Source organism: Larus michahellis, chromosome 2, assembly GCF_964199755.1.
Source record: "Larus michahellis chromosome 2, bLarMic1.1, whole genome shotgun sequence".
NCBI lineage: Eukaryota > Metazoa > Chordata > Aves > Charadriiformes > Laridae > Larus > Larus michahellis.
Genome location: NC_133897.1, coordinates 10,536,205 through 10,552,928, shown reverse-complemented (window position 1 = coordinate 10,552,928; position 16,724 = coordinate 10,536,205). Strand labels below are relative to the sequence as shown.

The 16,724-nt window shown below is 40.9% G+C and overlaps 1 protein-coding gene across 6 annotated transcripts in view; it reads left to right on the top strand.

The window, feature by feature from the left end:
- Positions 1-15,194: 15,194 nt before the first annotated feature.
- Positions 15,195-16,724, top strand: part of LMBR1 (limb development membrane protein 1) — a 71,984-nt gene continuing 70,454 nt past the window's right edge. For all 6 annotated transcript variants that reach the window (XM_074574130.1, XM_074574128.1, XM_074574133.1 and 3 more), the window contains exon 1: positions 15,195-15,542. In XM_074574130.1, the coding sequence (XP_074430231.1) occupies positions 15,480-15,542 (63 nt within the window). In that variant the 5' untranslated portion in view covers positions 15,195-15,479. The remainder of the gene's footprint in view (positions 15,543-16,724) is intronic.

Below are 16,724 nucleotides of genomic sequence, written 5' to 3'. Positions count from 1 at the left end.
TGAATTCTAGCTCTTTAATTAATCCTGGGTCCTGCATGTTAGTGATTCCAGTTCTAAGACCTGTTACCAGTGCAGTGATATTACTGCCTGGTTTTGAGGTCTGTAGACAAAAGAGTAAACTTGAAGAGTAGCATACTGGCAATTTGACCATATATATATGTGTTAATTTTTTTTCAGTAGAGAGGATAATTAAATGTATAATAATACATGGCAATATTGATGATGTTACCTGTCTACAGATGAGCTACCTATATGCAGGACTCATTTCCTTCCTTGGCATTCAGAGAAGTAGAACACCACAGGCTATGTGATCCTAATGCTGCTTTGTAAATTGATTGCGGCTTCTTTCCATTTCAATTTCAGTAGAAAGAAACTTGATCTAATGTGTTTGAACACAGGACCAAAGACCAGATACAACTGAGTTCCAGTCCTGACACAGTAACATCCTCTTTGTAGCCTCAGGCAAGTCATTAAATCTTTGAATTTTGAAGCTTCAAATTTTGTTATGTAAAATAATTATAAAGATGTTATGGTGTTAACCTGAGCCACGTTAGTGGTGGGAGAACTGTTTAGATGTTCTTTGTAAAGGATAGTAAAGAAGGAGGGTGCTAGGCAAGAAGTGTTATTACAGATACATCCAAGCAGCAACATTCAGGCACTGAACCTAACCTGGGTGTCCCTAAAGATGAAAGAGCACTGGGATTTAGCGTTCAATATGACCTTGATTATTTTTTTATTCACAGAAGCAAGCGGTTAACCTGTTTTGTTAGAGATTTGGAATTTCTTATTCTTCCATAGCTTTCACATGCCCAAGTTCAATTGCTTTTTCCCATCAGCAGAAAAGGTCATTCTCATTAGGAAACAAATAACGCAAATTGGATTAATTCAATTTGCATATTCAAATATGCAAACGAGCACACTTCTCATTTTTCTTCCCAAGTACTGACCTCTGAGTCAAATGGAATTTCTTCTACTCTGAGCTGAAAGTGAACTTCTATACAATAAAGATGATTGGGTATCACAGGGCATCTGACATATTTTATCTAATTGTGATTACAGATATTTGATGTTGGACAGAAAGAAAGCCTGTGGCTGGATTTCACAAGAATGAAAAATTAGAAGTCAGCCTAGATTCCAGTTTTTGTGTAGAAACAGAGGTGATTAAGCGAAATTATTAGACCTGTTCAAGGCCAACATAAAAAATTGTTTTAAAGACCAGTGCTTAAGATTGATGTTACCAGCAGCCTCTTGATGCAGACTGGGAATGTAGCCATGGAACAATCCCAACCTCCAGCAATAAGGATACAGAGATTCAAGGTCACTTGCAAGCTGAGATGCTTTATATAGCACATTTCAATGCTTGCTTACATTCTGGACTGACCATAGGTTCTTATAGTACCAAGGATTGTCCTTTTATTAGGTAATCACTATGAGTGATTATTAGATGAGAAAAATCTTGCCATCATTACCTGTGATGGACAATACACTATTATTCTGCAATAGAATTTAAAAACATTGTCTCGTTTTATTCTTTAGTAACTAAGTTGAATAAGGGTGTGATCCAGTATTACTCTCCAGTTCCTTCAAAAATAATTACACACTAAAAATGGTAATACATCAAAAATTTAATTACATTAAAAGTGCTTACTAATGTTTTGTTATTACTCTGTTTAATCTTGGCATCTGCATGCCATCCATTAATTTATTTCAGTAAAAACTATAGGTCACATTGTGAAGTTCTTATTATATTTCTATGTAGTCAAAACTCCCTTTTTTTTTTCCGTGGAGTGTAGCTTCAGTGAAGACATTGATTTGGGGTACATGGCTTTGTGTATGCAGCGATGCATCTAGCAGAGGAAGGTAACTAAGATGGTGCTTTAGTTTGTGTATATTTCAGATTTCTATATAATTTTTTTCAATTTATAATACTTAAACTTATTAGTTCTTGTACTTATATCAAGCAGCCATTTAAATAAATAAAAAAAGGACTTTATTTGGGGCACAGGCTTCAATGCTGTTTTTGAAAAAATATAAACGGCATAATAAAATGATACACTGAAGAGACACTTCAACAGTAATTAAACTATATTTTTGTTTCTTTCGTATACATACTCCTACAAACTCATATGAAAGAATACTATAAGCTGCTGCTTCTTTATAAAGACAAGAATACTCTTTTCAGAAAAGTCAATACACAGTGATTTTGTCAAAAAAGAAAAGGCAATACCAGTATCTTGATTCAAATTAATTCAGCGTACAACTTAGTATATTTTGGCTCTTGTAAAGAAATTATATAGAGGACACTATGCAACACTGTCTTCTGCACCAGCTTATTTTAATACTGGGGTAACCATATTTTTCAGATAACTTTAAATATAAATAAAAATAAGCACACACACATATAAATAGGTACATAAGTACACAGACATACATTATGTATAAGTATCCATAAAATATATAAATGCATTTAATGATTTTAAAACGTACCCTTTAAAATCTATTGTATGAGTGAATCTTTAAACAAATTCTTCCAAAAAATGCAATAAACTTGTCCCGCTGACTTTGTGCATAAGTATTTCCCATTCCGTAACGTAAGACAGGAAGAACGATCTGAAAATTATGGTCTATAGTTATTTCTTGACTCATGAATCTTTTATGAGGATTGTGCATGTGTAGAGCAAAAGGACAATATAGTTTCTCACATTTTCTAGTACTCTCAGTACTAAAAATGGCAAGGGCCAGACAGAAGAATATAGCTGTGATTGCTTTGAGTGTGCAGTGTAGCTCACAAGCATTTCTCTCTGTAACAGTGGTGGCCGGAGTGGCTCCCTCTGCTCCGTTATATCATTCCTTCTGCTGTGTGAACATGGAATGAACTGGCTCAGAGAATTCATTCTGATTACATTTTTCATTTTTGCTAGGTTATTTTCCCCAGGTGTGTCTGGCCATGTATTACTGTGTCAATACTGCTGAAGAGGTAGTGGGAACATATTGAACAAGAACAAAGCTGGACAGGATCAGCGCTACAGCCCTAGAGGTACTTGCTTAGGTACTTTTACGAAGTGCTGAAGTGAAATCCTCACTTGAGTTTTTCAGAAGCTCCATGGAGATTATTAGCCTGCAGTAATATAAAAATCAATTAGATGTAGGGAACTTGGAGTTGGTACAGTGTCTGCTGCAGGATTACTTCACCAATGCCAAATTATGTGAAAAATTTTATAATACGAACAGACAAAATAGTTTTTGATTCAGTTATTCTGTAAGGGTCTTTAGGCCACAGAGAAGGAATTTGAGGCTTCCTTCAGAGCTATTTGACAGGAAAGCTGATGTTCCCTCAAACCTGTCATGACTCAAGGCACGACCAGAAAATATGAAGGGTAGAAGGATGTACCAGTAGATCCTGCTGCCTGGTGATGGTGTTGAAGATGGGAGTCAGTGGTGGGGATGTAAGACAGAGGAAGGGAAGGAGTATGGATGGCATTTCAGCCATTGAAAAATTGTACCTCACTAAGGCGCTGCTAGTGTTTTACTGTGGTGCGTGGGGTGAAGAGAACTTGGAAAGGTTATGAGTTCGCTGCTGTGCTACCTCTACCACTACAATAGAAAATCCAAACATATGTCTAGCATGTAGTGTTATTTAGGACAACATCAGTGTTCAGTAATGATTTCCCTTACAGATTTACTGGCAGCCTGAAAGCATTCAAGACTCAACGTCACTTTGGTAATAGAGTTGAAATGCGGAGAAGACCCATCTGAGAGAGTTTGGTTGTTTTCTTACTTTGTTGATGATATGCAGGTGTTAATACACAATGAGACAGCAAATAGGTCTGAAATTATATTTTCATTATGCTAATTCTGGGAGCATGCAACTATAAATGGATGCAAGCATGCTGTGGGCTAGGGTTTAAAAAAAGTGATCGTATCAGGTCAGTGTATGCCCAGAGTAATAGCACTTGGATACCCACAATGATAACAGGACAGAGTGCGGTATGGGGAGGTGCCTGTCAGGCTACAGAAACCGCATTCAGCGCAGACATGGCTGCGTAAACAGTAAAACTCTGCCATGTGCTATGCAGCATTATCTGTACTTCAAAGAATACATCCTATGCAATACTTCATCAGTGACTGCAAACTGCAGAGTTATTTCCTATGATTTGTTGTTTCTCCTAGTCAGGATGAAGTGACCCCTTTGTATCCAGGTTTCCCAGTGTGCCTTATAGTGACTTTTAATGTAGGCTTTTAGTGTATATTTAGCTTTTGACAAATTAACCAACAATACCAAAAATATTGTTTCTGTAAAAGCAATTAAGTTTTGAGACATTGACACACAAAATGCAAAACAATACGAATGTATCCTCTGTAACCTTGTTAATTTTGTACTATCCCTACAGTTTAAGTAAGTGATTACTCACAGAATGACATGATTTAGAAACAAAAGACCATCTGTCTCAAACAGATGACACCTTTGTAACCTTATCAGTACTGAAAACAGAAAAACTAGATTCTGCAAGTTTATCAGTAACCAGTTTATAGGGAATATGCTTCAAAGAAGAATGAATGGATGGTGTACCTGGTTTTACATTGAAAAGTAGGTCTTGTCTTTGTCTCTCTGCTTCTCTAAAAGCTCTGCAGCCTTCTCTCCTTCCATGTATCATACAGAGTCAGTGTATTGTGGTGAACTAAGGTCATCAGCAGCCCTGAACTTGTCAAATGGTGGGCCATATGGAGCTCTATGCTTTTTTTCTATATAAGGTGGGACCAGAATTTTGGGAAAGCCTGACTGCAACAGCCATATCAATGTGGAACATGTGAAAAATTGGGGGAACTGGCTAGAGGTAATAAAACTGAAGAACACCTATAGCAAGGCCAAAGGTAGGATTATCTCCTTGGCCCAGGGAGAAGATGCACTCCTGTGTCAGTTAGTAGTTATTACAGGTTGAGCCATGCATGACCACATCTTTGATGAGAAATGGGGTCAGTGACCATTACCACACACTGATGGAGATGAAAGGATGAATATTTACACTTTTAACCTTACGTGGATAAGGCTGGGAGTTGTCCCACTCCTCTCATACCGGCCATTAACAGCGTGTAGGAGAGCAGGGTGTACCTGGTCAGGCAAAGACGGCATCTTATACAGTTCATCAAGTTCAAGATGTATCTTGAAAGCCAGTAATGTAGGCAGACCTTCCCCTCTGCTGCTCCTCTGTTGAAAGACCAGGAGATGCATACCTTTTCCATGTGTAGGATTCAGCTGACAGGGAGAGGGCTTGGGATGACTTCATCCAGGCCATGGATGAGATTTACTGAGGGAATGGCAAACAGACAGGCCAAGGAATAGTGGCATTGTCATGAAGAACTTTTGGCCCTGCTTGCACACCTCTGTTTGGAGCACAGGAAAACCTGAGACAGAATAAGATGGTGGCATTGCATATCCACGATGGCATAGCCTGAACCCACCTCATTGGGAGCAATTGACAGGGTCTGCTTCTATAGTTGACTTATCCGGGATTCAGGTGCCTCCATGAATCCCCCTGTCTAGGCAGCAACCTCAGATATCAGGCTATTAAGAGGCTTTCAGGTATCAATGATATTTGAGTAGACAATACAGGCAGAAGAAGGGACAGAGAGAGCATCTGCAACATTTCTAAAATAGTTGGTGGCATCCCTAGCTTTATGAGATCAGGAGAAAGGGATGCACCAGGACATCATAGCAGCTGACTGATGCCCATACCCTACCACTCTTAAACTGTGATATTGGGTTTTTATTTTTTTTTTTATTTAGCACATAGACTGGCATGTCCATCCCTTTAGAATCCATGTCCCTCCTTTAGAGTTACAGTACCTATAGAGATGTATGCACAGGAACTTTCCCATAGGGTTGCTCACAGCTCCAGGTTACCTTTAGAATCCTGGTGGATACTAAGCCCAGCCACAGAGGCAGATCGCAGCCCTGACGGCTTCTGCAACACCCTCATACCCAGAGTAATTCCTGTTCCCCAGCACCTTCAGTGGGGACCAGGCAGGGTGAGGGTTTTTTTAGCTGGATGTGGCTAATCTTTTCCACCTACCCAGAGGTCAGTGGGTGGATGTGGCATAGGTGGATGTTCCTGGTGGAGCTGGTCAGGGGCCTTTTGGGACATTTAGGGCCCTGCCAACCTGTCCAAGCGAACAGGCTGAGTGTGGTCTCTGCTTGTACTTTGACTGTACTTTGAGAGATTCCAGTTATCCCAAGGAACACAGGAAGACAGAACTATGTCTTTCAGCGTGTGATAAGTGTCTGCCTAGTTTGGTCTGGCTTCAGGAAGAAGGGCTGACCTTTATGAGATATTTTCTCTTGTGGTTTTCTCAGTCATCTTTTTAAATGTGACCTGGCATTCAAGGCACAGTCCTTAGCAATAACCTCTCTATGCAAGTCAGAATAGGTGAATTGAAGAAAGCGGATGATGGATGAGAAGTGTGTGGACAGTAGTTTCTAGACAAATCTTGGATTCGGAGTGTTTGTACGACAGCTGCATACTTTACTGTATGTGGTGTAAGTGGACCTCTCCTTTTGCACAAGCCAAGGCTTATGACTCAATAAAATTGAGAAAAAAAACTAAGCAGGCACAGTGTGATAGTGACTTTCAACGTGCTGCCTTATGGAATGGAATGAAGCTGTATCAGCGGAAGTTCAGACTGGACATTAGGAAAAGGTTCTTCATTGAGAGGGTGGTTGGTGACTGGAACAGGCTCCCCGGGGAAGTGGTCACAGCACCAAGCCTGTCAGAGTTCAATGAGCACCTGGATGACGCTCTTAGTCATAGGGTTTAGTTTTAGGTAGTTCTGCGAGGAGCACGGATTTGGACTTGATGATCCTTATGGTCCCTTCTAACTCGAGATATTCTATGGTTGATTCTATGTGACACGCCACATGTAAAATATGGTCAAATACGATATATCTGCCTCGTAGCATAGACATATATGAAATATTCAGCACGAGGTATCTCTGCAGTTGCTATCGCTGGCAGGGTGTGTATAATTTGAATCTAATGTATGGCTTACAGGGCCTAAAATTAGGAAGATAAAAATACTTTAGAGTTGCATGAATCACAACCTATTCCTTCTTCTATCCTCTCACTTTCAAGACAGTATGAAATCTCTGGAGTGCTCCATTCAAATACTTAGATATACCCAAATGTTTAAAGTCACTAGAGATGGCTTTTGCTTTTATATGAGGGCCAGAGGACTATATATCATCCCAGGGGTTGAGGATCCTGCCATATTTTTGTTACTTGGAGGTGTAATTACTGTAATGTAGCATCTACTTGAGAAAGGAAGTCAAACTCTCAAGAACAAATTAGCTAATGTCACATTACTGGCATGATTTTTGTTAAAAGGCCTGCTAGATCTGAGTCCAGTTTCTGAAAATAAGTATCGCCTTATGTTATAAAATAATCTATTCTCATGATGTCAGCATTTTCTGATATACTGCTGGTGGAATGGATGAGTGCTATATGTTCTGTGGATCAAATACTGATCATCGGAGCTCTCCTTAGAGCGTAGTCTGTGATGGGATGAGTGCATAAAGTTCTCCTGGTCAGGAGATCAGACTTGACAGTTGTAGTGTCCCTTTTTGGCCTTCCAGCCTTTGATGCTAGCAATAAGCTTATATAGCAAAGAGAAACTTTAGCATGGCAAATGGCAGATACCGTAAAAGTGCGTTTTACATATGACTGTTGCATGAAGGGATACCTGATGAAATTTATTTGCAATGTCCTTGAACAACATTGAATTCTCCAGATTAGGTGGTGCCTGTGGAGCAAACCTATTCATTTTGCTAATGAGACAGAGGAGGAAGATAAAGATTTAAAAAATGCCTGGCATCATATTTTATTAGTCACCCAATATAATTATTGACAGGGATCGAGGATGTTAAGTTCCAGAAAAGGACTACTTATTATCTTAACACTCCTGAGATGCATTAAACACATTTGAATTTAATTAGAAAGGAGTATCCATGATTTAAGAATAAATCTTGCGCCTATTAATTTTAGAAATTAAGATGATTTATTTCCTTTAAAATTTCTAGCATTTTGGATAAAAGTCCTTCATAAAAGGTGCATGGCTTACTTTCAAAGACTAAATTTATACAACGTGGTTTTGTCAACCAGACTGAAAAACGGTTCTAGTTTAATACTGGATAGATTTTTGAAATGCTTTCCATGTGATATTTAACAATACAGTCATCTTAGTCATGATGAGTCAGATACTGAGTTTAAGTGAGAAAAATAAAATGATTTAACTAATACCAATGGTTTTTATTGTTTAAAGATTTGTCAGTGCAATGCATTTACTCCAAAAATTGTGAAATTTCATTTCTCAAAACTATGTAACTAACAAAAAATAACTTGAGGGTAGTTTAGAATGAGCACAGATCGTCCAGCAGATTAATGATTTCATTATTTTTTGTTAAAGGACAATGAGTACAGCCATGTTAAGTAGTCAGGAACCGATAGTACGTGTGAATATTTGCATTTTCATCATTTATAATACAGCTAACGTATGGTCACATGTTTTAGAATCAATAGTAAATTGGCAGACTAAGATGTCTAATGAAAGATATCGAATGGCCCACAAATCAAAGAAGAGAAACAATGAAAGGTAAACAGTCAGCAAAACTCGCAGAGAAAGCACAGGTGTACTGATGGGTGAGACCCTATAGCCTGTGCAGCATGTTGTGTAGATGTAATGCTATAGTGCTACATATGCAACAAACCGAGGTGGAGCAGAGGCTGGAGTCAATTTAAATGGAACTAAGTAAGCGCTTAAAGAATGGGAACTAAACATAGATTGAAGAGAAAGCACAACAGTGAAGAAAGCACCTGTTCTGTAAGAACAGAAAAATTATGTGTGACACTGGTTTCAGAGACTTATGCTGCTGCTATTATTCAACCAGTGGCAAAACAACATTAAAGCTTCTAATGATTATTTGCTAACACAAAAAATACTGGCTTGGCTCTCAAATAACTCTTTTGGATTCCATTATGAGGTTGCCATGGAACCCACCCATGATATTGGCGAGCTCGTATTCCATATGGGCAAACATAACACTTGATACCAGCAAAATATGTATTATATGTACTTAGTACGTCAGGAAGTCCTCAAAGACAAGAAAAATTATAAGGAAAATGGTTTTGGATAAAAAAAAAATGGGATGCAAATGATTTTTTTTTTTAAAAGGATGTATTTATTCTCGTCGACAAATCACTGCTAATACTACTGGCAGATGACACAAAAAAGTTGGCAAATACTGGAAGTAACAGAGTGGTAAATTACAAAGATAAACTAATCATACAGAGCAATCTGAAATATTTGGGAAGCAGAAAACAAAAGAGGCTTCAGTTCCATGAATGTCCATGGATGCACCAGGAACAAGGAGTCAAGGTCCTGTCTACAGAACCAGGGCTATGTCTGTAGAATAATGATTCAGAATAAAAATTATGCGTGGCTGCTGGTGGGTATGAGCAAAGTTCAGAGGTAGCCACTATTTTCTACCTGAAGGAAATGATTGCTATAGCATTTGGATTACAACGCCCCTAAAACTGGCTTTACTGTATATAAACAAGTAAGTGGACATGACAACCCAAAACAAAGATAAAGAGCTGTTATTCTTACTTTGGGTCCACCATGAGGAAGCCTTTTACCTACAGCCAGACCTCTGATAGCAGGAAGACAGGAGTAGACACAAGTTTCTTCGATTGCACATCCCGTTTGCTTCTGGGAAGTAATCATGTTTTTTCACCTCTGAAGCTGCGTGGTGTTTTCCTCTATAATGACTAAAAAGGTCTGTAATAGCATAAAATAAGGAGGTGTTTTACATCTGTTCATAGAATTGATAAAATCAAGCCTAGAATACTGTTTTCAGTTCTTTTGCTTGTGTTTTAACAGATATGTTAAAAGTTTGAAGAGAATTCAGGGAAGAAAAAAAAATAGGTTCATGGTTAAGAAAAATCTTCAAAGAGTAGATTTACTTAGAGTAAATCTTTTTAACTGCCTGAAAAGGAGATTTTGAGGTGAATTGTGATTATCAGGAAATATCAAGTATTAAAGTTTTTAGTTGTAGCTGGGAAGGACAGAACAAGAACCATAGTTAGAAGCTGAAGGCAGTAAAATTCAAATCAGAAATAAGGCATGATTTTTAATACAGATGGTAATTAAATATTAAACACACCATAAAGAGAAGTAATGAGTTTTCAGTGTTTTGATCCATCCACTCTAGCTGAACACCTTTCAGAGGCTGATTGAATCAAACACTAATTTCTGGGCTCAAAACAGACACGGTAAAAGTAAGGCTTTTTTTTGTTGCAGGGTTTTGTGGTGGTTTGGTTTGAATTTGGTTTGGTTTTGATTCTTCAACTCTGTAATAATATTGACCCTGGCAGGAGTTTAGGAGTTCTACCAATAAATACCTACTTGAAGAATCAGCCGAATCAGCCAAATCAGCCATGGATAGACAGCATGGAGCAGACGTCCCCGGCCTTGTTCATATCTGTATAGCAGGTGAACTTTGAGTTTTATTTGCAGTCACATGTCATTGAATATTTTCTTTTATCTCATTCCTAACTGAGTTTAAGCTGCAATGTGGTGGGTTGGTTTTTTGTTTTGTTTTGGTTTGTTTTTTTTTTTTGTTTTTTTTTTTTTTTTTCCTTTGAGCAGTGTTTTGAATCCTCACAGTGGGACATGAAAGACACAGTAAAAGTGCAAGGAAGCAAAATGAGTTTTCGGTCACTTCATGCTGCCTAGATATGGAACTCAAACTGTTCTAACTTCATGACATGATTTATGCTTCCTTTATGTAACAACGCCGAGCTCCTGCAGAGTTTATGCTTCTGACTATAAACTCTGCAGCGGTCTGACTCTGGGCTTCTATCAGTGAAGCAAAGGTAAGGACCAGAAGGAGTTTTATTCATCACTGAATCCAGTTCCTTGGTTATTGAAAGCAATCTCCTAAACTTTTTATAAATGGACAAAGCTCTAAGTTAAAAGTAGTGGAGATGTTTTACGCAAATGCTCATTTCAAAAGCTTGTTCAAAACTGTATTACTTCGATGAATCATTTTTTTCCTTCTGTTTTTTTTGGGTGTAGATTCATCACACATCAATATATTGATGAATAGATACACCATATCCAGCACATACCTATGTGAGTCTATACTGAACTAGTTTAGATCATTTTTTTGGTGTCAAAATTCGCATTTTTAATTTAATTTTCTTTCCCTTGACTGTTTCAAAAATATATAAGTATTATGCCGTAATATAGCATTTAGCTGGGGAGTTAGTGTTACTGGGTTGACACAATGAAGATACAGGCTGGAAATATTTGGAACAAAAAAAATCATACTTTTTTATTTTAAAAAAGCAAACAAATATAAAGAAAGTACGAATAGAATTGAAGTGCCAGTCAGCAATATTTCAAGTTGAATCCAGATCCAAGTCTGATGGTTCTGACTTTCTCAAATTCTAATGCAATTCTTGCTATGCTTTATCTTACCCAATACAAGACATTGAAATGATCACCCATTATGTATGTAATTATGATAGCATAACATTTCTTTTATACCATGATCAAGTTATTTTAACTTTTCAGTCTTTCTTTTTGTCTTTGTAATTGGCTTCCGTGTATGTAAAGTGCTGGGTATCATCTGTGGCGTCTGTGTACCCTAAGTTCTCTTTAAAATCAATGGTCACTCTCAGCAACATACTAAATTGTGCTTCAGGCATCAATCTGGCCAATTCTTAGTGATATCTTGCATGTAATCATATAAGTAGTCATGTTAACTGGGAGAATAACTTCCTATTTTCTGTGTAGTCCAAGCTGCATTTGGCTGAATAATGACTGGAAAAGAAGGCATCACCTGTTCAAATGCTGCTAGATAAATTGAGATTTAAAGGCATGGTGCCAATTTCACATTTACAGTCAAAGACGGTGATCTAAAATCCATTGACAAATTCTGTGGGAACCTTCCCAGTGAAACAGTTCCAACTTTAGCAACTTCAATTCTAGCCAATTCAACTAATTGTATTAGCGTGAATATCCCCACATTTTTCTGGAGAATCTCAGAGATAATCCAGTGTGCATAAAACCCTCCTTGGGGATTCAGGATACCAGGCACTTACTGGTTTACCCAAAAGCTGAAAAACTGTTCATTTAAAACTAGGCTGAAAAAGAATAAACTGAGCAAAATCTATTAACTTTGCTCAACTTCTATGCTGAGGGGTTAGGCATCACTATATGTAAGTTTAATAGAAGTCTGTTTTTCATTACTGCCTCTGTGTTTGTATATCTGTACATTAGCAACTTGAGAAAATGTTTTATTTGCACCTAAGTCATGTCTAGATTAAACCTAGACCAAGCTTCTTAGAGTTACCGAGGATGTCCTAAGAATTACTGAGGAAGTCCTAAGAATTGCTGAGGATAGTCCCTCCAGCCCTTTGTTACGGCTGAAGTATGGAGGAACAACATAAAGGCTTTTAACCGCCTTCTGGTGCAAGGTACCTCAGGCTTAATTTTCGAGGTTTTTCTTTTGGTATGCTTCAAAATACTACTTTTGTACTCCCATCAAAAAAATCAACGGGTTCATCAGTCAGCCTTCTCGTCAGTTTGCAACAGCTGCCTACTCTAGACTGCACTTCCTTCAATATAAATAGATTTTGCAGTGGTGGCTACCATGTCCTTCCTTCGTGATGTAGACACCTTGGAACTGAGCAATAACATCTGTCCAAGAAAGGATCAAAGCTAGGGGGTTTTTTTTGGGTTTTTTTTGTTTTGTTTTTTTTTTCTCTCCGGTCTTCTTAGCAAATATGAATGTGTATCATGTTTCTGATGATTCATCTGCTAGAAATGGAAGAAAGAACTTGCCAGTCCATAGTATGAGACATATTTATATCTCCTCCTTGGGTATATTTCAAATATATTAATATATTTATATATATATTTATATTATATACATTTTATACATATATTTCAAATATATTAAAAAGAAAACATACAGCCCAAGTAGAAGCTGAAGGTTCAATTCTGCTAAGCTTTAAACTTAATTTTGTTTCTATAAGAGCTACAAAAGTACAGCTCATTTTCCTTACAACCTTCTATTCCAGAGCAGTGTTTACTATGTCTTCACATAAAGTTAGAAATATATTAAATCCTTGATGCCTAGATGCAATGCTCAGACCTCCTTAATGAAGTAAACTTCGTTTCAGATTCAACAAGCTGCTAGATTTCCCAGGTAGCTCAGGAACTAAATCTCAGCTCTGGCCCAGATTCCAAACAACTGGCAGCAGGCGTTGGTATTTACTGGCAGAGATTCCCCAAGAGCCTATGGCATGCCCTGGCCTAAGCTGTGTTCCTTCTCTTGACTCCTAACTACGGCTTTTGCTGTCTCTTCTTCCCCAAACTGCCTCACTCTTCCGTCTGCTTCTTGTGGGTCATCCTTGTTGCCTGGGTCAGCTTGCTGCTTGCCTGTGGCCTGAACTCCAGCAACGCTCCTCGTTTGTCTTGGTGCTAGTATGTGTATTTTAACATACTGATTGCTGGCCTAATCTCTGATTGTTCCCATTTTTCCCCTTTGACTGGACCATCTTGTCTCCCCTGTTCTTAGCTCTGGTTTGTTCTGGCTCCAACAGTTTTTGTTCCTCATGCCCTGCTTCTAACACCATTGCAATTTATTGCGTAGGTCTTTATATAGGATGATGAAAAGTGGGAATCTGTCTGTTCTGTATAAGCGTTAAGCAAGATGCTTTGTAAGAAAAGAGGGTTTCTCTTTGAGACATAATTTCTATAGGCGACTCTGAGAGAATTTGATTGCTCTGGGGACAGGTTCTTGCATACCAAACAGCTGTCTGCTTTTTCCAGTTGTATTTGTTATTATAATAGAAGATATTACTTCTACCTATAAACCTTGGCTTCAGTTACACTGTTCCCTCTGGACTAAGTCTGGAGAGAATAACAGCCGTAGCCACTCTTACAAGCCAAAGTCTCATGTGAAGTTCCTCTTGGCAGCTACAGATGCTTTCACCGCTTTCAGCATCGCAAGAAGAAATGGTGATTGAAGATAAGTGGGAATAGCTGAAGAAAAAAACCCAGCTGAGTAATAATATTGTCCATCAGATACAATCTAGTGCTGCTCGGGGAGTAGCTGTCAAGTAGGACAGCTTTTCCTGAGAATAATCTCTCTGCCCCCTGCTCCTCCAGGTCTGCTTCTAGTGGTCCTCTCCTGTTCCTACAGCCTAGTGAATGCCTAGAAAGTCTCCCTCCTCAAGCAGGGGGCTTCAGAAGGAGAGAGAGTGGGGATATCTCTGACCTCTTGCCCCCATGGCGTGATTCTGCCTGCAAATACCTCATCTGTTCTTCCAGAGTATCAGAAGAACGAGGGTGAAACCGTGGCTGTGCTGAAGCTGAAGGACGTTCTGCATCCATTCAGAACTGCAAGAAGTACGTTAGGCAGTCAAAGATTACTTTTCTAACCCTAGAATTCAGTAAGTACTTCACCATCTGCGTTTAATCAAGAAAATGGGCCAGAGGCTGGGAAGCGAATATAATTGAATTGTGGTTGGCGTGGACATCATGTATAATATATCAATCCGTGTAAACAGGCAGAAAGTGATGATCCTTATTTTTGATACTCCCTTGGAATTACATTATGTATTTGGATAGAAACGAGTGTTTGATTTGCTAAATCACCATCTATAATTTATAGTGTGTCCTAGATTACTAGGTTTTTTGTGTATATTTAGGCAGTTGATCTACTTGCAAACTTGGAAACAAAGACAATTGCGTGTGTGTGTGGAGGGATTGGGGAGCAGCTGGGAGACCGGGCCTTTGCACTGCAGCACAACACCAACACAAAGCTGCTCCAGACAAGCGCAACACGAGTTTTAACTTCACTTTTAAGTACAATCTTCCAAACCCTGGTGCATCCGCGGGCGTTCAGCCCGACCAGGGCACCCCCGGCCTGTCCCGCCCCCGCCTCGGCCACGCCCCCTTCAGCCGAACTCCCGCCTTCCTTCAGCCACGCCCCCGGGCATTGGTTCGCGCTCCCTTCGCTCAAAGACAAGCCCCGCCCCTTCCCCCGCCCCCGCCTCGGGGAGGGTTGACCACGCCTCCCGCCCGCTAGCCCCGCCTCCCCCCCGGGCGGTTGGGGCGGGGCCGCGGTGTGCGCGGGGACGCTGCGTGGTGACGCAGCAGGAGGGGTTGAGGCGGCACTGCCCGCCCTTCCTCCACCTCTTCCTCCTCCTCTTGCCGCTCCGCACCCGCCGGTCAGTGACAGAGCGGCGGACCCAGCCGCCAGCGCCGCCGCCGGGGCCCCGCAGCCGCCGCTGGGCCCGGGGGAGCAGCCGGCGCTGCCGCTGGCCATGGTGGCCCGCCTGCCGCCGGGGGGGCAGGAGCAGGCGCGGCGGCGGCGGCCGCCATTGCGCGCGGGGGCCGTGGGACTATGAAGGATGGAAGCAGACGAGGTGACGATCCGCGAGCAGAACTTCCACAGCCAAGTGCGGGAGTACACGGTAGGCGACGCCGCCCCCGCACCGCCCTGCCCTCCCCCATGCCTCCCTGACCTGTCACTGCGGTGCCCCGGCGGCCGCGCTGCCTCCGGACCCCCGCCTTGGTCTGCCCTCCTCGCCCCCTCCCCCCCCGGTTGGGCAGCCGTGGGGTTGTCCCGCTCTTTCCCTCTTTCCCTGCTTTTCCCCTTGCCCCGGCTCCCGTGTCCAGATTGGCTCTGGTGGGCTGTCCCGTGTGGACTGCGCGGTGCGAGCATCTCCCCCTCCGGGCTGGGGGCGAGGGCGGGCTGTGAGGACCCCCGCTCTCAGCCGGCGTGGGTTTTCCTCTGCCTGTGACTTCAACGGAAAGGGGAAAGGCTGTGCATGTGTGCAGGACACGGTGTGCTCCTGACCCTGCTCCTGTCCCCTGTGTTACGTGTTCAACCCCTCAGCCTTCGAGTGCAGCCCTGTTACTGCACGGTGCGCGTGGGGTTTCGTGTTATCGCTTGTGACACGAACATCCTCCTGCCTTTTCCTGCGCTGTTTGCAGCGGATGCGTGTAACCTCCGTGTTTTCCCTAACCCTTGGTGTCGTTCCCAGTGCTGCTGCGTGCCCCGCGCTCTCCAAGCCGAGCGACGTAGAGCAGATAAGCAGTGCCCGTGCTGTCCCGTCTCCCTCAGCCTTCTGTAGTCAAGTGCAACACTGCACCGTGCGTGCAGATGGAGAGAGCTGTTGTGGTTTCCTCTCCGACTGCCTCATAAGTGTTTTCGGGACTATTGAAAGCTGAAAGAGGTGTTTTGATGGGGCGTATCTCTCTTCTGCCTCAGTTCAAGGAAGGAAATATGTGTTGCATGTAGGAGACGTGCAGTGTTGTCTTCTGTGCACGTGCTATCCTAACTCAGCTGGGTAGTTGCATTCTCGTTGCAGTTACTGCTGGTTAAGAGAGAATAGACTTATTGAATTAAAATATGATTTCATAATTTAGCTTCAATTATTTTTCAGCTGTATTGGGAGACAAATACCACTGTTAACTGATTTATGTAGGTCTATAGCTAGGTTATTTGATAAAAGAGACTTGCTTGGATCCGTTGTGTTAGTTGCTTTTCTGTATTTTACAAATCCATATGTTAACACCTTCTTTCATCTGGTAAAGTATTAGATTTCTGGGATGTTTTTTTTCTGAAGAGTGCAAAACAAGTCTGTATGAAG